This window comes from Pimephales promelas, chromosome 25, assembly GCF_988280905.1.
Source record: "Pimephales promelas chromosome 25, fPimPro1.hap1.1, whole genome shotgun sequence".
NCBI lineage: Eukaryota > Metazoa > Chordata > Actinopteri > Cypriniformes > Leuciscidae > Pimephales > Pimephales promelas.
This window is the reverse complement of record NC_142793.1, coordinates 26,519,358-26,540,135: the sequence shown is the minus strand read 5'-3', so window position 1 is coordinate 26,540,135 and position 20,778 is coordinate 26,519,358. Positions and strand designations below refer to the sequence as shown.

At 47.6% G+C, this 20,778-nt stretch overlaps 3 protein-coding genes across 5 annotated transcripts; 2 read left to right on the top strand and 1 right to left on the bottom strand.

The window, feature by feature from the left end:
• Positions 1-256: 256 nt before the first annotated feature.
• Positions 257-1,907, bottom strand: pclaf (PCNA clamp associated factor). The gene is made up of 5 exons (XM_039664170.2): positions 1,756-1,907; positions 1,030-1,116; positions 644-830; positions 492-560; positions 257-397 (listed from the first exon to the last, which is right to left on the bottom strand). Exons 1-5 carry the CDS (start codon positions 1,799-1,801, stop codon positions 358-360), a joined length of 429 nt encoding a protein of 142 aa, XP_039520104.2. The 5' UTR covers positions 1,802-1,907; the 3' UTR covers positions 257-357.
• A 1,332-nt stretch (positions 1,908-3,239) lies between these two features.
• LOC120474032 (cingulin-like protein 1) lies at positions 3,240-14,673 on the top strand. Of its 3 annotated transcripts, XM_089127446.1 has the most exons (18): positions 3,240-3,285; positions 4,572-5,195; positions 5,302-5,396; positions 5,550-5,613; positions 6,610-6,758; positions 6,848-6,983; positions 8,319-8,531; positions 9,267-9,473; positions 9,791-9,895; positions 10,027-10,101; positions 10,215-10,358; positions 10,448-10,537; positions 11,350-11,433; positions 11,947-12,071; positions 12,142-12,250; positions 13,893-14,044; positions 14,109-14,476; positions 14,564-14,673. In XM_089127446.1, the coding sequence occupies exons 2-17, from the start codon at positions 4,572-4,574 to the stop codon at positions 14,200-14,202; spliced, it is 2,466 nt and encodes an 821-aa protein (XP_088983572.1). In that variant the 5' UTR covers positions 3,240-3,285; the 3' UTR covers positions 14,203-14,476; positions 14,564-14,673. The 3 variants fall into 3 exon arrangements, with proteins under 3 accessions (XP_088983572.1, XP_088983574.1, XP_088983575.1); XM_089127448.1 differs by lacking the exon at positions 10,027-10,101; XM_089127449.1 differs by lacking the exons at positions 12,142-12,250; positions 13,893-14,044; positions 14,109-14,476; positions 14,564-14,673 and having other exon boundaries at positions 11,350-11,461; positions 11,947-12,028.
• A 358-nt stretch (positions 14,674-15,031) lies between these two features.
• Positions 15,032-20,188, top strand: aqp9a (aquaporin 9a). The gene is made up of 6 exons (XM_039664169.2): positions 15,032-15,114; positions 15,245-15,371; positions 17,055-17,192; positions 17,711-17,829; positions 18,004-18,221; positions 19,118-20,188. The coding sequence occupies exons 1-6, from the start codon at positions 15,037-15,039 to the stop codon at positions 19,320-19,322; spliced, it is 885 nt and encodes a 294-aa protein (XP_039520103.1). The 5' UTR covers positions 15,032-15,036; the 3' UTR covers positions 19,323-20,188.
• The last annotated feature ends 590 nt before the right edge of the window (positions 20,189-20,778 follow it).

Genomic DNA, 20,778 nt, shown 5'->3' with positions numbered 1-20,778 from the left:
TGATTGGAGGATCATCATCTCTGCTCGTGTGTGATTGGAGGATCATCATCTCTGCTTGTGTGTGATTGGAGGATCATCATCTCTGCTCGTGTGTGATTGGAGGATCATCATCTCTGCTCGTGTCATGTGTGATTGGAGGATCATCATCTCTGCTCGTGTGTGATTGGAGGATCATCATCTCTGCTCGTGTGTGATTGGAGAATCTGATCAGTGGTTTAATGGATCGATCGCACCCAATCACAGGAGACACTCAAAATCTCTGAAAAACTCACTTTATTAAACTTCTGTACAACATGAACCAACATTCCAATAAAAATATTTACAGATGTACACTAAAAACTCATGAGAATTGTGGGATCACTCCTCCTCCTCTTCATCATCAATGATGGGCCTGGACCTGAAACACAGAGATACGGACCAGAGACGTCAGTGGACCACAGAAACCCGGACCAGAGACCGTGTAAGACACAGACAGGAAGTTTGTCACTCACTTCCTGGGAGCTTTAGTGACGCCACTGCCGCCCGCCTCTTCATCATCTTCCTCAATGATGGGTCTTGACCTGGAACACAGAAATACAGATCAGTGGATCACAGAAACACAGATCAGAGGCAGTGCAACACAGACAGGAAGTTCCTCACTCACTTCCTAGGAGCTTTAGTGGCGCTGCTGCTGCCGCCCGCCTCTTCATCATCTTCATCTTCCTCATTAGGATGAAGGTTCTCCTTCTCGGGCTTCCGGCCGGGACCGCCGAAGAAGTCTCCAATGCCCTTCTGCCATGTGGGGGTGGGCCTGGGGCACACAGGGTTCCCTCCCGCGTACTTGCCTTTGGCTGAGGACACACACACACACACACACACACACACACGTGCATGAGGTCATGAGGTCATCTGAACTGCTCACAGAAACACATGCACTGAAATCAGCATGAGCGTTACAGTCTAAAAACTATTAAATATACATATCGTTCAGCTTGTAATAAAAATTAAAAAAAGTCCTTCAAGAGTGTGCGTCTGTGTGCGCGCACTCACCAGGCGTGCCCGACTGCGCGCCGCCGCTCTGCGCGTTCATAGATCCGGACGCGCCGAGGGACTTCCGGGGCGCGGAAGCTGCAACAGCTAAACACAAAAACACTCAAAAATCAACAAACCACATTTAATAAATCCTGCATAACACAAGCCACACGTCCAGGATGACATCAGGTCCACTAGCGGGGATCCACGGCGTCTCTTTGTGACGCGACGCAGATGGTGAAAGTGGCGCCATTTTCTGTCACCGTTAAACTATATTATTAGACATAAATATTCATTCATATTCGATTCTATTGATCAAACAATAACAATGAGATCATTCGGGCTGTGAAAACATTCATTTAATAACTTATATCGCCAATATTAACATGAACATCAGGTGAAACACCAAAGCTCGCTAGACAACAGCTTCGCGCTAAATCAAGTTCTCCGATGAACATTGTTGATAACCGTATAAAAGCGCTGTTCCTCAGGGAAACCACACCAGTGCCGCGGGTTTAGTCCCGGTGTGGTTTCGGCGGGAAATGAAAGATAAACACACTTACTCATCTTCTACTAACTTATACATCAACAAAGAAAGAAAAATAAACGGAACAACTGATAATAGTAAGTTAATAACAACAACAATAATACGATTACTACGAACGGATTTACCGCAGGTTACCGTTCCTGCCGCAGGTTTAATCGGTCTGGCCGATATGAGATGGTTTGCTCGGTGGTTCTTACCTTTCCTGTATGTCCCGGGAACACTATCCGCTTTAGTCCGCACCATCGCGCTCGTTCACAGCAGCTGAGCCGACCAAATAAAGCGCGCGATTCCCGCCTGCTTTTTAAAAGAGGAGCCGAATCTGGTGACGTCACGGGACGACAGCCAATAGCTGGCCAGGAAACTGGGGCTCGTGACTGCAGATTACGCCACTCCCATTTTAAAGGACAGAGGAAGCCTTACAAAAAAGTTACCATGGTAACCTGTTCACTGCATATACGTCATGCGTGGAAACAGAGGAAATGCTAGTGTGTGTGTGTGTGTGTGTGTGTGTGTGTGTGTGTGTGTGTGTGTGTGTGTGTGTGTGTGTGTGTGTGTGTGTGTGTGTGTGTTATGATCATCTCCTCGTGTTTCTGCTGGTGTTGCTGATGTTCTGCAACTCCGTGTTTATTCACACACACACACACACACACACCTCGATAAACCTGTTCGTCATAGGTTTAAAGTCTGTAAGCGTTTTCCTCTCTCCGAATTTATTGATCTCTCAGTCTCAGATCTCTCTCTCTCCCTCTCTCTCTCTCTCTGTGTGTGTGTTTGTGTGTGTGTGTGTGTGTGTGTGCTCTTTGACGACAATCTTTCATTTGAAAGTCACGTTCCTAGCATCTGTAAAACTGCATTTTCCATCTAAAAAATATATATATATAAATGACGTCATATGCTCTCAATGACAAAAGTGCAACAATCAGCAGCGTTCATGACGTCATCAAGGCAAGATTATTGTAACGCTTAGTTAACTAATGATAATAACTTTATTCTAGACCTGCTGTATATGGGGGTGGCGCAGTGGATCAGACACATGCCTTTGGTGTGAGAGACCCGTGTTCGAGTCCACTGTGAGACACCGATATGTCCCTGAGCAAGACACTTAACCCCTAGTTGCTCCAGAGGCGTGTGACCTCTGACCTCATATATGGCGATTGCAAGTCGCTTTGGATAAAAGCGTCAGCTAAATAAATAAAAATGTAAATGTAAAGCCTAAACACTTTCTGTTACTGTAATCTCCTGTTATCACTGTGTGTGTGTGTGTGTGTGTGTGTGTGTCTTCATCTGTGAGACTCTGATCAGTTTCATTCGGTTATGCAGCAAAACTCGTCCTGCATATTAAAGTTGATAACACACACACACACTTTTTATGATCAATGACACATTTATACATCAGATGTAGCAAATATTTTTTCTAAGAGTTTTAAAATAAAGTGTTTTAGATGATTTATTTAAACTCTGGTGTCTGTCTGTTTTCCAAAGAAAGGAATCCCAGCTATTGTCCAAGTATCATATTCATACTTTAAAAGCTGTTTCTGGGCTGAAAAGAAAACTGTTCTCAATGAAAGTCATCTGTTCAGGCTGTGGGCGGGGCCCCAGAGGCTCAGGGGCGGGGCCCTCGCTCCCCCTGTACAATCAGATCCCGGGGGCGTGGCCTCGGACCGCTGAGTCTTTGAGCTGAAGTGTGTGAAGCTGTCAAGCTGAAGTGTGTGTGTGAGGCTGCAGCGGTAAGATCCTGTTCTTCTCACTTTAATCCACTGCCAATATTTATTGCCTTTCCAGGAACGGATGTTTTAGTGTGAATTGACCATTTTAACAAACCTTTATCATCTGTATCAGAAATTCTGTGATTAGTTTCAATACACTGTTTGTCTTATTCGATACATCTCTATCAGAAAGAGTGACAGATGTGTGTCATTGATTTAAAAACCTTTCATTGAATGTAAAGGTTCTGAATATGCGGACAGGCATGGTGATGTAAAACAATATGTATTTCAATGTTTTTGCGCTGCTTCTCTCAGGAAAGTGTCGCGTTCAGAAACTGCGCGCGCTCGCGGAGATCTCGAAAGTTTTGTGAGAGCGCGCAAAATCAGTGAAATATACGTTCCGCATCCTGATCCCATGGGTACACACACTTATAAATCATACGTTGTTGTTTTTTAATGTAAAAATGCAGAAAGTTTTAGGGGTCGGGATAGTGTGTGTGTAATGTATTTACAGTTTGTAAAATATAAAAACCATAATGCCTATGGAGATTCCCCACAAAGATAGCAAAGATAGACTTTGTGTGTGTGTGTGTGTGTGTGTCATCATCACTCTCTCTGCTGTAAACTCTATTGTTCCTGCTGCTGATGTCAGAGTGAGTCTGTTGTTCAGTCTGTACTGAGAGCTCATTGATGGTGTGTGTGTGTGTGTGTCGACAACTTGTATGTAAGTTGTACAGTGTTAGACCCTATACAGACTAAACTAGTGAAAGAGATGCTTCCAGAGGTCATAGATCCTCTTCTTAATATCATTAATTCGTCTTTGTCGCTAGGATACGTGCCAAAAACCTTAAGCTGGCTATGGTTAGGCTAGGCTAGCCTATGGTATGGCAAGGCTAGATTATTGTAATGCTCTAATGGGTGGTTGCCCTGCACACTTAATAAACAAACTACTAGATACTAGAATATCTAAATCGACTGCAGGCGGGAGGTCCTGTCCCTATTTAGCACCAAAACTCTGGAACAATCTTCCTAACATTGTCCGGGAAGCGGACACACTCTGTCAGATTAAAGTCCCGAGTCCAGTCGGCGGTCCTGAAGTGTCCCCAGTCCAAACAAGTAATTTGTTGAGGTCAATTTTTTTAAAAATTCAAGCTTTGGAAGCTTCACTGCTTTGTGCGAATGAGCGTCTGGATGGCGTTGAGGGATTTCTGTTGGAGCCGTGTGGTGTTAGCGGCCCCTAAAGCGCTATATAAATGAAGGTGACCTGACTCGTGTGTGTGTGTGTGTGTGTGTGTGTGTGTGTGCAGATGGAGTCCCCCAGACGCTCTGCTCCGGCTGATGGAGACTCGGGCTGCTTCGGGTTGAGGGTGCGGGTTCAGGGTGTGTCCGGTCAGCCCTGTGTGGTTCTGAACACCCAGAGGAACCTGGACTCTCCAGACTATCCTGACGTGTTCCCGATGGAGCCGCCATGGCAGCAGGAGTGTGTGTCCAGCATGAGCGGCGGGGCTTCGAGCGCTCAAACTCCACCGGACCAATCCAGATCCTCCAGATCCTCCCGGCACCCGTGGGCTCAGCAGAACCAGAGGAACCCGGAGACCCTCCGCTGGTCAAGCAGCCCGAACTCGCCTGTGGTGGTGAAGAGAGCCCGGATACCGGTGCCGGCAGCAGGATTCCCGGGTCCGGTGGTGGAGAGCGTTCCCTGCCGGCCGTCCCACATCATCAGCAGGGCGTGTGTCCCTCAGGAGCAGAACCCCAGCGGTTCCCCTCGTCACCACAGCAGAACCACTCCTGAGGAGAAGAGGCGCTCCAGGAGCCTGGAGACCAGATCCACACGCTCACGGACTCCGGCTGCCGGGGTCACGGGGGTCACAGAGGTCAGCTCTACATCTGCAGGGTCAGAGGTCAAAGAAGAGATGGAGAGAACGGCTCAGGTAGAGACAACAAACTGTTCAAATGAGTGTGATTCAGTGGAAGGACTTCTGTGTGTGTGTGTGTGTGTGTGTGTGTGATGGTCTGCTCCTGCTCTGCGTGTGTCAGGCCACTCCTGATCTCCTGAAGGGACAGCGGGAGCTTCCGGATCATCCCGACGAGGAAACCGTTAAACTGCTGATGGTGAACTTCCTCAGAGAAGGGTGAGAACGGGCCGGAGATCCGGTTCAGTCAGCGCTAACTTCAGAAACCTGTCATAGTGTACCCAGAGCACGAGAATACACTACAGTAGTGCAGGAGTACGGTAATCATCAACCCTGTGAGTGTGTGTGTGTGTGTGTGTGTGTGTCCCTCAGGTCCAGTGAGGATGAAACGGCTATCAGGCGACAGGTTGAGCTGATGTTCAGAGCGCTAGAGGAGGTGAGCCGACATCCACCCTTTATCACACAGTATCAGCTGCTCTTTCTGTAGTAAAGCCATCATTAATAATGTTTATCGTTTTGATGACAGTTTTACTGTACTTACTGGAACTGCTGGTACTTTGACTCAAGTATTTTGGATGTAATCATGTAACAGACTAAATTAATATAAAATGAACTTATTAAATAAGTCATGGCAAGTAATTAAAAGTATACTAAAACGTAAACAAAAAAAAGCTGTAAAACATTTATTTTTCCATACAACACGAAAAGGCCTTAAATACTGTATGTGTGAAATATGCCTTAAAAATCAAAAACCTCAAGAAATATTAAATAAAATACACACTTTGTGATATAATGAAATACATTATGAATGTTGCAATCAATAAATATAAGCATAATTGACCTTCGCTAAGCCACGCCTGACAACCACCACTGGCCAATCGTGTCTTAGCAACCGTAACTATGGGCGGAAGGTCTGGCAAGCTTTCGAGCGAGGGGAACGTGCTGAAGCGTTGTGCGTATGGATTGTGCAAATCTGAGACCGGTATCCTCAACGTTTGGACGGGGGAGAGGAATTGTTTTCCTTCCGGAAAATCTAAAAGATGATGATGATGCGCGGGATCGAGCAGACCCATTCACGGCTACCGGTAAACGTCGACATGCTTAACAAAAACACCTATTGCTTGGAAATATTGACAGTTCTTTGGTCGTAATGATATAACGTAAAATAAGACGATTAAAGACAAGACAAAGGCTCACTGACATACTTTAAAATATACTTCTCTATTTTGTTAATCAACGTCCTACTAGCGTTACCCCTGACTAAGTAACTTTAACCCTCTGACGCTCGTCTGACGTCACGCGTGTCATGTGATCTGACCACGTGACCTCGGCCATCAGCGGTCTGAGGCTCGTCTGACATCACGCGTGTCATGTGATCTGACCAAGTGACCTCGGCCATCAGCGGTCTGAGGCTCGTCTGACGTCTCTACAGAACCAACAGAGTTTGCTTGAGGAGGAGGAGGAGAGAGCGGCGGAGCTGGAGAGACTCCAGGAGGCGCTAGAGAGGAGTGAGCAGGAGCAGGTGACGCTGAGACACAAACTCACCGACATGGAGAAAGAGCTGCAGACGTCACTCGACCAGTGAGAATCCAAACTTCATCAGTATACGTGCAGTTCAGTTCTGCTGATCCGGTTCAGGAGCAGCCATGATGTTCTGTGTGTGTGTTCAGACTCCTCCAGGCCAGACGGGCGCGTGATCAGTGTCGCTCTGACATGAGAGATCTGCAGCAGCAGCTGTCGGACATCCACGATGAGCTAGACAGCGCCAAGAGCTGCGAGGCCGGAGAGAGAGACGGGCTGCTGCAGGTACGAGCTCATCTGAAGCCATGCTGGGGGAGAGATGCGTGTGTGTGTGTGTGTGTCTCAGGAGCTGTGTGTGTGTGTGTGTGTCAGGAGCTGTGTGTGTGTGTGTGTGTGTGTGTGTGTGTGTGTCTCAGGAGCTGTGTGTGTGTGTGTGTGTCAGGAGCTGTGTGTGTGTGTGTGTGTGTGTGTGTGTGTGTGTCTCAGGAGCTGTGTGTGTGTGTGTGTGTGTGTCTCAGGAGCTGTGTGTGTGTGTGTGTGTGTGTGTGTGTGTGTGTCTCTGGAGCTGTGTGTGTGTGTGTGTGTGTGTCTCAGGAGCTGTGTGTGTGTGTGTGTGTGTGTGTGTGTGTGTGTGTGTGTCTCTGGAGCTGTGTGTGTGTGTGTGTGTCTCAGGAGCTGTGTGTGTGTGTGTGTGTGTGTGTGTGTGTCAGGAGCTGTGTGTGTGTGTGTGTGTGTGTGTGTGTGTGTGTGTCAGGAGCTGTGTGTGTGTGTGTGTGTGTCTCAGGAGCTGTGTGTGTGTGTGTGTGTGTGTGTCTCAGGAGCTGTGTGTGTGTGTGTGTCAGGAGCTGTGTGTGTGTGTGTGTGTGTGTGTGTGTGTCTCAGGAGCTGTGTGTGTGTGTGTGTCAGGAGCTGTGTGTGTGTGTGTGTGTGTGTGTGTCTCAGGAGCTGTGTGTGTGTGTGTGTGTGTGTCTCAGGAGCTGTGTGTGTGTGTGTGTGTGTGTGTGTGTGTGTGTCTCTGGAGCTGTGTGTGTGTGTGTGTGTGTGTGTGTGTCTCAGGAGCTGTGTGTGTGTGTGTGTGTGTGTGTGTGTGTGTGTGTGTGTGTGTGTGTGTCTCTGGAGCTGTGTGTGTGTGTGTGTGTCTCAGGAGCTGTGTGTGTGTGTGTGTGTGTGTGTGTCTCAGGAGCTGTGTGTGTGTGTGTGTCTCAGGAGCTGTGTGTGTGTGTGTGTGTGTCTCAGGAGCTGTGTGTATGTGTGTCTCAGGAGCTGTGTGTGTGTGTATGTGTGTGTATGTGTGTCAGGAGCTGTGTGTGTGTGTGTCTCTGGAGCTGTGTGTGTGTGTGTGTGTCTCAGGAGCTGTGTGTGTGTGTGTGTGTGTGTGTGTGTGTGTGTGTGTGTCAGGAGCTGTGTGTGTGTGTGTGTGTGTGTGTGTGTGTGTGTCAGGAGCTGTGTGTGTGTGTGTGTGTGTCTCAGGAGCTGTGGGTGTGTGTGTGTGTGTGTGTGTCTCAGGAGCTGTGTGTGTGTGTGTGTGTGTCTCAGGAGCTGTGTGTGTGTGTGTGTGTGTCTCAGGAGCTGTGTGTGTGTGTGTCTCAGGAGCTGTGTGTGTGTGTATGTGTGTCTCAGGAGCTGTGTGTGCTGCGGGGCGAGTTCCAGGCGCTGCAGCTGCTGCAGGAGGAGCAGGAGGAGGTTTTACGGCGCAGGGAGAGGGAGCTGACGGCCCTGAGAGGAGCTCTGGAGGAAGAGATCTCAGCTCACGCCTCAGACCTGCACACACTGCAGGAGGAGCAGCAACAGGAGGTTCAGCAGCTGAGGGAGGCCACGGGTCAGGCCAAAGAGGCAAGCAGCTGGAGACAAACACTCACACAACACACTCACAACACACTCACACAACACACTCACAACAACACACTCACACAACACACTCTCAACAACACACTCTCAACAACACACTCACACAACACACTCACAACACACTCACAACACACTCACAACAACACACTCACACAACACACTCTCAACAACACACTCTCAACAACACACTCTCACAACACACTCACACAACACACTCTCACAACACACTCTCACAACACACTCACACAACACACTCACACAACACACTCTCACAACACACTCACACAACACACTCACAACAACACACTAACAACACACTCACACAACACACTCACAACAACACACCGCTTGTCTCGGTCAGGGGCGTGTGTACGTCTGACGGTTCGACGCATGCGCAGTGTAGCCTCGGGTAACCGGAAAAAAAGTAATCGGATTACAGTAACGCGTTACTGCCCGTCGGTGGTCAGAAGGGGAGCGAAATCTGATCGGCTTGTTTTTGACATGCTTGCAGAGAAAGGCTCGCCAGAACAAACTTACTGGGTTTCACTTTTCATGTTTTCTGGGTTGGTAGGAGCCCCGGGGCCCGATTACAGCACTTACACACGGGGATAGACACTTAGTATGAAGTATTAAGATTAAATTAATAATGGATTACTGCAGCCCATGTCAGTTGTAACCCTCCTCACGCTGTGTTTCTCGCCTCGACTAACATCTGTCCAGAGTGTGGCGCTGTTGGGCCGGAGGGTTCTGGAGGTGGCAGAGGAGAAAGAAGCGAATCAGACGCTGATCTCAGACCTGACGCACGCTAAAGCAGAGCTCCTGCAGAAGACCAGCGCTCTGGAGGAGCAGATCTCCTCACTCAACCTCCTCATCCAGCAGAAGGAGGCGCAGGAGACGCAGCTCAGAGAACACGCGGAGCAGCTGATGGTGAGACCAACATGCAATATACACTGACTGTACTGAGGAATGTACACACATCCCAACACCAACCTGTCAGTGACCATTCAGTGTTCAATCGAGCCTGTTGACCACGATCCTCTTTGAGATCATGAGCTGATTCAGCTGAGCGAGTCATGACTCAGTTGAAACAGTCTGAATGAAGCTTCTCTGGATGAGCTGATTCAGCTGAGCGAGTCATGACTCAGTTGAAACAGTCTGAATGAAGCTTCTCTGGATGAGCTGATTCAGCTGAGCGAGTCATGACTCAGTTGAAACGCCTGAATGAAGCTTCTCTGGATGGTCAGGTGGAGAAACAGCATCTGGAGGAGGAGCTGCAGGAGGTCAGACAGCAGGAGGAGCAGATGTGTGGAGCCAACCGAGTGCTGACCAGACATCTGGAGGACACACAGGTAAGCTGTCTGTCTCACCACCCGTCTGTCTGACCTTCTGTCTGTCTGTCTGTCTGTCTGTCTCTCGGTCTGTCTGTCTGACTGTCTGACTGTCTGTCTGGTGTGTGTGTGTGTGTGTGTGTGTGTGTCAGAGTGAGCTGAGCAGGGTGACTCGAGCTCATCGAGAGCTGAAGGAGAGGAGGAGCCAAGAGCAGCTGCAGGAGGAGGTGAGAGGAGACGTTTGTCTGAGTGTGAGTGTGTGTGTGTAGAGGAGATGCACCACTCCTGGTCTGATGAACGCACTCATTCTCTGTGTGTGTGTGTGTGTGTGTGTGTGCAGCGCTGTGTGCTGGAGGAGAAACTCTCTCGCTGTGAGTTTGATCTGAATGAAGCGGAGCTGAAAACTCAACAGCTGCAGAAGAGAATTAAAGAGCTGGAGGAGAACCGACACACACATGACGACAGACACCACAAACTCATGGAGGTACACACACACATACACACACACACACACACACTGCAGTTGACACTTCAAAAGTGCATGTGTTTCCCATGATGCATGTGTGTGTGCAGGTGCGAGTGTGTGAGCTGGAGAGGAGTGTGATGGAGGAGCGCAGCGGTTCAGACTCGCTCATGAAGAGGCTGGAGCGAGGACGAGAGCAGGTCACACACACACACACACTCACTCACACACACAAACAGACACACACACAAAATGAGAGTGTGTGAGTGTGACAGTGTGTGTGTGTAACTAGGTCGTGATGCTGGTCAGTGTGTAATGGACTGTGTGTTTCTGACCCTGTTCTTTAAAGACAAAGAGCCTCTAGTTCTCCAGTGTCTCTGCGCGTCATTAGCTGGAGTCAGTCATTTTCATCCCAATCAGACACAGAGAACCACTGACCTGCTCAGAATAACACACACCATCATCATCATCATCATCATCATCATCATTACACTCCGTGTGTGTGAGACGCAATATAAAGTTGTTTCCTGCACTAAAACGCACAGATCAATGCATTATGTATAGGCCGGGACGGGAGCCACGTCCACTGTGTTTTTTGCTACCTTTTTTCTAACCTAACCCTAACGAGTTGATAACGACCATCCCCGACTCGGCCCGTCCGGTCTCAGGGGCCGAAAAACACCCTTTTGGGGAAAAGCTTGTGGCTGAATGATGTAGTTGTGAATATGAAGGTACTGCAGCAGCAGAAATGGTCATATAATACTAACATTTTGCAGATTGGGGAAACTAGCAGAACACGATTCTGGGGATTGCTGTTAAATATCAGCCTCAACACACCCCCAAAAGAAGAATAAATGTCTGTCCGTCTGACAAATTGTCATCAAAAGTGATCATTTTCAAGGATTTTATTATACATATCACTGCCTCAAATGTACATGAAAAACTTCCCAAGTTTATAAGCTTCGATCCTATTGTGTGTGTGTGTGTGTGTGTGTGTGTGTGTGTGTGTCAGATGGAGCAGCTGAGAGCAGAACTGCTGCAGGAACGAGCCGCTCGACAGGATCTGGAGTGTGACCGAATCCGTCTGGAGCGGCAGGTCAACCATCGTTTACACTCACAGATGAGTGAGGGCTCTCGGCATTAACGTGTTAACGCATGCGATTCATTAAAAAACTGAACGTGCAAAAATAAACAATCCCATTGCGTCATAGACATAATTTTCGTCACAAAGTTAGATAATGTAGCTTGTTATAATTAATGATTAATATTTGGATCAGTTAGTACAATTAACTTAATGTAGTAAAATTAATATTGCAATCAATTAACCTGTTTTTCCTGCGAACACTCATTGTTAATTGTTTATTAATTCTAAGAAAAGTCCATTTCTTTTTTACTGTACAGTACTCAAACTCTGCATGATTAGGGACTTCAGTATATGAGCATGAAGCATGGACAACTTCAGGTGAACAAGACTAACTCTAACTACTCTAACATACACATACGTTAGACACACACTGAAGCAGAGTACAGAAAAGTAAGAACTTATAGCATTGTTTGAAATACAGAATTGTATGAGTGTGTTTAAGAACCTGACTGTCCCGTCCTGCAGAATAAGGACCTGCGGAGCCGCGTCTCACAGCTGGAGGGATCTCAGCGCTCCGGGACCGACGCCACCATCTCCAAACTCCAGCTCCAGGTCCACGAGTTGGAGGAGAGGCTGCTGGGAGAGGAAAAGTGAGGACTCACACAACACACAGATCTCACTGAGTGTGCCTGCTGCTGGTCTGATGTGTGTTTCTCTCAGAGAGAACGGAGAACTGCAGCAGCAGAACCGCAGACTGGAGCGACACCTGAAGGAGCTGACCCTACACCTGGAGGAGGAGCGGCTCGAGCTGCAGGACCAGAGAGATCAGGTGACCCCAGAGAGAGATCAGGTGACCCCAGAGAGAGATCAGGTGACCCCGGAGATCAGGAGACCCCAGAGAGAGATCAGGTGACCCCAGAGAGAGATCAGGTGACCCCAGAGAGAGATCAGGTGACCCCAGAGAGAGATCAGGTGACCCCAGAGAGAGATCAGGTGACCCCAGAGAGAGATCAGGTGACCTCAGAGATCAGGTGACCCCAGAGAGAGATCAGGTGACCCCAGAGAGAGATCAGGTGACCTCAGAGATCAGGTGACCCCAGAGAGAGATCAGGTGACCCCAGAGATCAGGTGACCCCAGAGAGAGATCAGGAGACCCCAGAGAGAGATCAGGTGACCCCAGAGAGAGATCAGGTGACCCCAGAGATCAGGTGACCCCAGAGAGAGATCAGGTGACCCCAGAGATCAGGTGACCCCAGAGAGAGATCAGGAGACCCCAGAGATCAGGTGACCCCAGAGAGAGATCAGGTGACCCCAGAGAGAGATCAGGTGACCCCAGAGAGAGATCAGGTGACCCCAGAGAGAGATCAGGTGACCCCAGAGAGAGATCAGGTGACCCCAGAGAGAGATCAGGTGACCCCAGAGAGAGATCAGGTGACCCCAGAGAGAGATCAGGTGACCCCAGAGAGAGATCAGGTGACCCCAGAGAGAGATCAGGTGACCTCAGAGATCAGGTGACCCCAGAGAGAGATCAGGTGACCCCAGAGAGAGATCAGGTGACCTCAGAGATCAGGTGACCCCAGAGAGAGATCAGGTGACCCCAGAGATCAGGTGACCCCAGAGAGAGATCAGGAGACCCCAGAGAGAGATCAGGTGACCCCAGAGAGAGATCAGGTGACCCCAGAGATCAGGTGACCCCAGAGAGAGATCAGGTGACCCCAGAGAGAGATCAGGTGACCCCAGAGAGAGATCAGGTGACCCCAGAGATCAGGTGACCCCAGAGAGAGATCAGGTGACCCCAGAGATCAGGTGACCCCAGAGAGAGATCAGGTGACCCCAGAGAGAGATCAGGTGACCCCAGAGAGAGATCAGGTGACCCCAGAGAGAGATCAGGTGACCCCAGAGAGAGATCAGGAGACCCCAGAGATCAGGAGACCCCAGAGATCAGGAGACCCCCAGAGATCAGGTGACCCCAGAGAGAGATCAGGTGACCCCAGAGAGAGATCAGGTGACCCCAGAGAGAGATCAGGTGACCCCAGAGAGAGATCAGGAGACCCCAGAGAGAGATCAGGTGACTCCAAAGATCAGGTGACCCCAGAGAGAGATCAGGTGACTCCAGAGAGAGATCAGGTGACCCCAGAGAGAGATCAGGTGACCCCAGAGAGAGATCAGGTGACCCCAGAGAGAGATCAGGTGACCCCAGAGAGAGATCAGGTGACCCCAGAGAGAGATCAGGTGACCCCAGAGAGAGATCAGGTGACTCCAGAGAGAGATCAGGTGACCCCAGAGAGAGATCAGGTGACCCCAGAGAGAGATCAGGTGACCCCAGAGAGAGATCAGGTGACCCCAGAGAGAGATCAGGAGACCCCAGAGAGAGATCAGGTGACTCCAAAGATCAGGTGACCCCAGAGATCAGGAGACACATCTCAGACACGTCACTAACACACACTCACTGCACACACGTGTGTTTACAGCTGGCCCTGCGTCTGAGAACACTGAAGCGTCAGCTGGACGAGGCCGAGGAGGAGATGGAGAGGCTGGAGAACAGCAAGAAGAAGCTGCAGAGAGACCTGGAGGAGCAGCAGGAGCAGAACGAGCAGCTGCACACCGAGCTCTGTGGACTCAGGTGAGTCACACACACACACACACACACTCACTCACTCACACTGACCTCTGACCTCTGTCTGCAGGCGCAACAACAGACCCACTAAACTACAGATTACAGCTGATGATGAAGATGATGAAGATGAAAATGAGACTGAAGCAACACTAGATGCAAATTAACTGTGTATTAATCATTCACGCGTGTCTCCTGCCACATGTCTACTAAAATCATCGTTTACGCAGGTTAATTCATTAATCACTCACAGTCCTCATCACTCTGTTTGATCAGACGTTACTGAAAGATAAATATGGTGAATATGTTTTAATAAAGCATATTTTGATTGAGGTATCACACTCCCTCTCTCTCCCATCAGACGGTGCTTTACCAAGGCAGGGTCAAGGGTTAGGGTAGGGTCATGGTCAAGGTCAGGGTGAGGGTCATGGTAGGGTCAAGGTCAGGGTGAGGGTCATGGTAGGGTCAAGATCACGGTGAGGGTCATGGTAGGGTCAATGTCAGGGTGAGGGTCATGTTAGGGTCAAGGTCAGGGTAAGGAATAACGTAAAAAGTTTTGGGGTCGGTACGATGTCACATGACCCTTCAGAAATCACTCTAATAATAATCATAAATGTTTTGTGATGCTCATATTAATGTTGAAAACAGTGGTGCTGCTTCAGATGTGTGTGTGGAAACTGATACATTTTGTTCTTCAGGATTCTTTGATGAATGGAAAGTTCAAAAGCACAGCATTTATATGAAATATAATCTTTTGTAACATTACACACGTCTTTACTGTACTTTTGTTTCAGTTTAATGCATCTGTGAATAATAAAAGTATGAAAAAAATGAAGTGATGTTTGCGGTGGATGCGGTGCATGTTTATCTCAGATTGAGCTGCTCTTCTGTAATGAGGGGGATCAATAGATGTGTGTGTGTGTGTGTGTTTGGACCATCCCATCAGAGGCTTTAATGCAGCGGCGCGTCGAGTGTGTTCAGACACACACACACACACGATCATGAAGCATCACTGCGCCATCAAACACAGCGTCTTCAAAGAGTTCCTGGCCGAGTTCCTCGGGACCTTCGTGCTGGTGGTGAGTTTCAGCTCCTTCACTTCAGAACTTTATGAAACAGCGTTACTCCACACGACTGACAGAAGGGTGTAATCCTCTCCTGATATCTGATTACGTATAGTTGTTGAATGGTTTCCGATGTGTGTGTCAGTTGTTCGGCTGCGGGTCGGTGGCCCAGACGGTGTTGAGCAGAAACACTCTCGGCGAGCCACTGACGGTCCACATCGGCTTCAGCACTGGACTCATGATGGGCGTCTACGTGTCCGGCGGCGTGTCGGGTAAAACACACACACACACACACACACACACAACCTCCCGCCGAACACACACCAGCTTCCACAGGTCAGATAACATCACACACACACAACAACATTATGCTCTTCCTCAGTGCTTCTGTCTTGTTTTCCAGCACAATTATCTAAACGTTCTTAAATCAAGTTACAGACGGCACAATGGCTGACGATAGTAAGTCTTGTGTTTGGAAGGCAAATGAAGTGAGTTTGTGTGAAATATCAGCCAATGGAGTCCGAGAAACAGTAATGATGAAGCACTGAGGAAGAGCTGGTGTTTTCAGTGTATGCTGTCATGGACACACACATGCGAGCCGGAATAACACCATCTGATCATTGGATTTCCCAGAACGGATCTATAACGCTCCACATGAGTTGACGGTGGTTTGCTTGTGTTTGTGTCTAGACGAATCTCTGTCAGGTGAGACGACTGTGATGTTTCTCTGTGACTGATGCATTGATTTGATCTGCCAGGCTTGAATGAACGTTCCTCTCGGCTGCTTTTGAGGTCATGCAGCGCCTGGAGCGTCAGGGCGCATTCATTGATCTTACTGTGTGTGTGTGTGTGAGTGTGTGTGTGTGTGTGTGTGTGTGTGTGTGTGTGTGTGTGTGTGTGTGTGTGTGTGTGTGTGTGTGTGTGTGTGAGTGAGTGTAACAGGAAAATTATGCATTTCGCCTGTTGTTCAGCTGAAGTCAGTGTTGATTCAGTATCTTTGTAAAGATCATCAATTATGAAATGAGTTCAGCTCTCATACAGTCAGATCAATGATATCACTGAATATGAAGTGTCCCCAGCTATCGAAGCCAGAGGCGACAGTGACAGGATGGAGAACCAACCTTGGGAGAAACCGGGCTCAGTCGCTCAGCCAGACAGCATCATAGTGTCGGCCCAGATCTGGTACACGTGGAGCACAGCGTCTGGCCCGGATACGGCCTGGGTCTGGCTAACTACAGTAAACCTGGGAATAGGCCTATGTCACCAATAAATTGAAGTACGTCTTTTAGTAGGGATACGGCTATTCCGGTTAGCTCTTTACAATGGTGGAGTCCGATAGAGACCGCTGGACCAAATCTCTCCGCAGCCTGAAGTCACATGACGATGTGGTTCGGCTGTCGACGTGTTGATGCGGAGCACACCTCTCCTCGGTGATCGCTGATTGCTCTCCTCTCATGTTCATTTTCTGCACGTGCTCCTCACCAACTTTGTTAATAAAAAACATCATTTTGAGATCGGCCTGTAATTGACTAATTCTGTAGGATGAAGTTGCGTTTTTTTAAACAAGCGGTTTAATCATAGCTTGCTTAAAAGTTTTTGTTACATATCATAGCGACAAAGACAAATTAATGATATTAAGAAGAGGATCTATGACCTCTGGAAGCATCTATTTCAATATCTTAGTCGGTAAAGGGTCTAGTGTGTGTGTGTGTGTCTAGCAGATGGACATACACTGTACACATTATGTCTTTATTACCATCTGTGTTATTATGGTGGATGTCAGTATTAAAGGTAAAAAACAGATTTTTATATCAAGCACTGACATACAACACAAATTCAGCAAAGATGGCCGATGGATTTACCCATTTGGTTTTTTGTAAATATGATTAGATTTGTACTGTATTTTTTCAGAATTATACTGTATTTCACAGTGTGAGCTATCATTGTTGTGTCAGGTGGTCACCTCAACCCGGCCGTGTCTCTGGCGATGGTGATCCTGGGGAAGCTGAAGATCTGGAAGTTTCCCATCTACGTGACGGCGCAGATGCTCGGGGCGTTCGTCGGGGCCGCCGCAGTGTTCGGGCTGTATTACGGTGAGTTCCCCGTGTGTTTTGGATCTGATTAATGCGTGTGTGTTTGCGTGTTCAGTTTCTGCTGTTATTTAAGGGGCCACCGGAGGAGATTTGAGATCTGTAATCAGAAAAGTCTTGACCCTCCCTTCGCCTGCAATCATGTTTTCTACGACCTTCCATAAGGATTGTGAAAAAAGGCATGAACCGCGCGATCATTTTTATTAATTACTTCTGTACTGGTCTGTGCTTGGCAAAGATGTTCAGATTGTTTTTTTACAACCATAACAAACGACTAAACTCCTGCTTTCTCATCTCGCTCGGGCTGTAACGATAGACCAAACCGACAATTCGGTTCGTATCACGATTTTTGGTTTCATGTTTTCGGTGCTGATGCGGTGGGGCGCGTTCATGTAACATGTAAGGGTGGCGCTGCCATGGGTGGCCTAATTTATTACTGAAAATGACTGAGACTGCCCCTAACTAACTCCCACTAGAGCTTAAGACACTGCCCTAACGTATGTTTATGCAACCGGCCCCAGATGCCTTCATGGAGTTCACCAGCGGGATCCTCTCGGTGACGGGGATCAACGCCACAGGACACATCTTCGCATCATATCCGGGGAGACACCTGACCGTCCTGGGCGGATTCGTGGATCAGGTCAGTCTGAATCAACACATTCAGTGAGTGTTTGACGGCACAGACTGACCGCAGGCCGAGTAAACAAGACCAGACTAAAGCACACCAATCCGGTTTGAAGCGGTGACCTGATTCAGATCCTTCTTATTAACGAGTGTTTCGGCTGGCGTGACTGACCTGAGCTCCTTCTGTCAGGTGGTGGGAACGGGAATGCTGGTTCTCTGTATTCTGGCCATCGTGGACGGGAGGAACATCGGCGCCCCTAGAGGCGTGGAGCCGCTGGCCGTGGGCCTGATCCTGCTGGGCATCAGTGTGTCGATGGGCCTGAACTGCGGATACCCCATGAACCCGGCGCGAGACCTCGGCCCGAGACTCTTCACTGCAGCGGCCGGCTGGGGGATGGAGGTGTTCAGGTGTGTCACATACTATCATCTGAGAAATAGTGCAAGAATTAGATGCTTTGTTTCCAGTCAAGACTTAGAGAAACGTGTGCATGGGTTCGGTAATGGCCTCCTAGAAAGACCATCAGACAGTGTCAGCTCATACAGAACCAGAACACATGAACACATCACACCAGTCCTCAGGTCTTTACACTGGCTCACAGTTACATTTAGGATTGATTTTTACTGGTATACAGCTATTAAGCCAGCCGCATCTGGACCAGCTTCTGAGAAGACACACACACACACACACACACACACATCCAGACTCAGAGCACTTCTGTTCAGCTGTGTGTGTTCAGCACTGGGCCACTGTTTTTACTGTACTGTATTTTTATTCTAAACTCTTTTAATTATTCTGATTTCTTTTGATTATTTTAATTTCTTCAATGTAAAGCACTTTGAATTACCATTGTGTATGAAATGTGCTATATATATAAACTTGTCACATGTCGAATAACAGATTCCCTCAGTCACACCGCTATTGATCAGTTCATTACATAATAACACATGCACTCAACTGCTTTAAATGTGACTGGATGCAGAATCACATTATCTCTCTCACACACACACACACACACACACACACACACACACACACACACACACACACACACACACACTCATTTGTTTGACGATATTAGTAGGTTTATCTCATAGAATCCTATTGACTCTATTATTGAGTCCAACCCTCACAGAAACACTAGGGTTAAATGGAGACATGATCCGGTTTAACTGGTGAGGAGGATACGTCAGATGTAGTTCTGATGGTTGATGAAATGAATGAGTGTACAAATGCTGCAGAATCACACGTGATATACTGTTGTGTGTGTGTGTGTGTGTGTGTGCGTGTGTGTGTGTGTGTGCAGTACTGCAGATTACTGGTGGTGGATCCCTGTTGCCGGGCCGATGGTGGGCGGGGTCGTCGGCGCTGTGATCTACTTCCTGCTGATCGAGCTTCATCACCCCAAACACACTGACAAACCTCTGGAGGAACCCGAGGAAGAGGAGGATGAGGAGGAGGACGAGGACAGCAGCCTGAAGGACAAATACGAGATGATCAACATGAGCTAGAACACAATAAAGCTGGTCATGTTCACACTGTGTTCGTGAGTAAACAGACGTTCATCCGCCGGTTAGAATGGTTCCACTTCATTTACACTCGTTACTGCTCTAATAATGATCTGGTTTGTACCCAATGATTCATGAAGTGTTTTAACAGCATACAAGCATCACGTCTGTACAGTAAAAACACGTGTGTGTCTCGTTTTCCTGCTCAAACATCTGAACATTCTCACACAAGGACGTTTTCTGGAAGAGCAGCATGACTGGAGATATTAAGTCTTGCTTTCTGAAAGTTTGAGCTTAAAACATGAAGAAATATCTGCCAATGGGGTCAGAGAAATCCCCTGGTTTTCCCGTTGAGTTCGGTTTGTTTCTCCATTGGCAGATATTTGTTCTTGTTTTAAGTGCAAACTCATTCAGAAAGAAAGCAAGAATTAATATCTTCAGTCATTTTACTTTAGAAACTAAATCTTGATTTGAAAAGATCCTTGAGCTGGAGAACAAGACAGAAACACTGAGGTCATTTTGTCTTTTGCGGTGTAACGTTGCCCATAATCCTCCACTGTACAGAATGTGTGATTTTATGTGGCTGTTGATGATAATATTGTCCTGAATCCACAATAAAGCAGATCAGCAACACAAGCATCAGATGTCCTGACGAACACGTGTGTAAAAGCTTTCCTGGAGTTTTCATGCTGAAGTTATTCCACCGTATTGTCATTCATATTATTTATGTCTATGATTATTGTTCATGTGTTTGTAGATCAGGCTTCTTGTTTTGAAAGTCTTGGTATAAAGTAGATCTTTTGTAATGAAATCCTACGACATGGACTGTATATTTGTGTTTTGCTGAATAAAGAAGGTGGTGTACGGCACACGGGTCTGCGTTTGTGTTTCTGCTGAACGAAACATACCTGTTGAACATACCTATCCCTGTTGATGTATCTCACAGAAGGCCCCGCCTCCGCCTGCAGCCGTGGCCAATCACAACGAAGTGTTAAAAACCAAGTCTGATTTTAGTTCATTGTGAAGCAATGAAGGATAGTTGCAGTTTTAGTTCTCTTTCATTTTTCATTTCATTTCATTTTCTTCTTTTCTTGAGTTGATGGTTTCAGTTTTGGTTGAGGTTCGAGTTAACTTTAATAACCTCGACGATACAGATGTCCAAATAACATGGCACTTGATTTATTCCTTATTTTCCCATTCACATCATTTAGTATTTATCATTAAACACTCAAAATTCATCCTGTGAAAACTTTAAAAAAGTCTCAAATTATGATATCAACTTCAGATTTGGAACACATACGGTTAAACATACGACTTTGATTTCATTTTTTTCATTCAGTACATTTGCTTTACAGTAAACTTCTCAAACCTTTCAACATGTTGATGTTTTTAAGCCGCTTCCACTTCTGCTGTCTTCTCTAAAGAGAGGTGTGTATACTACAGCATTCAGGAACCACAA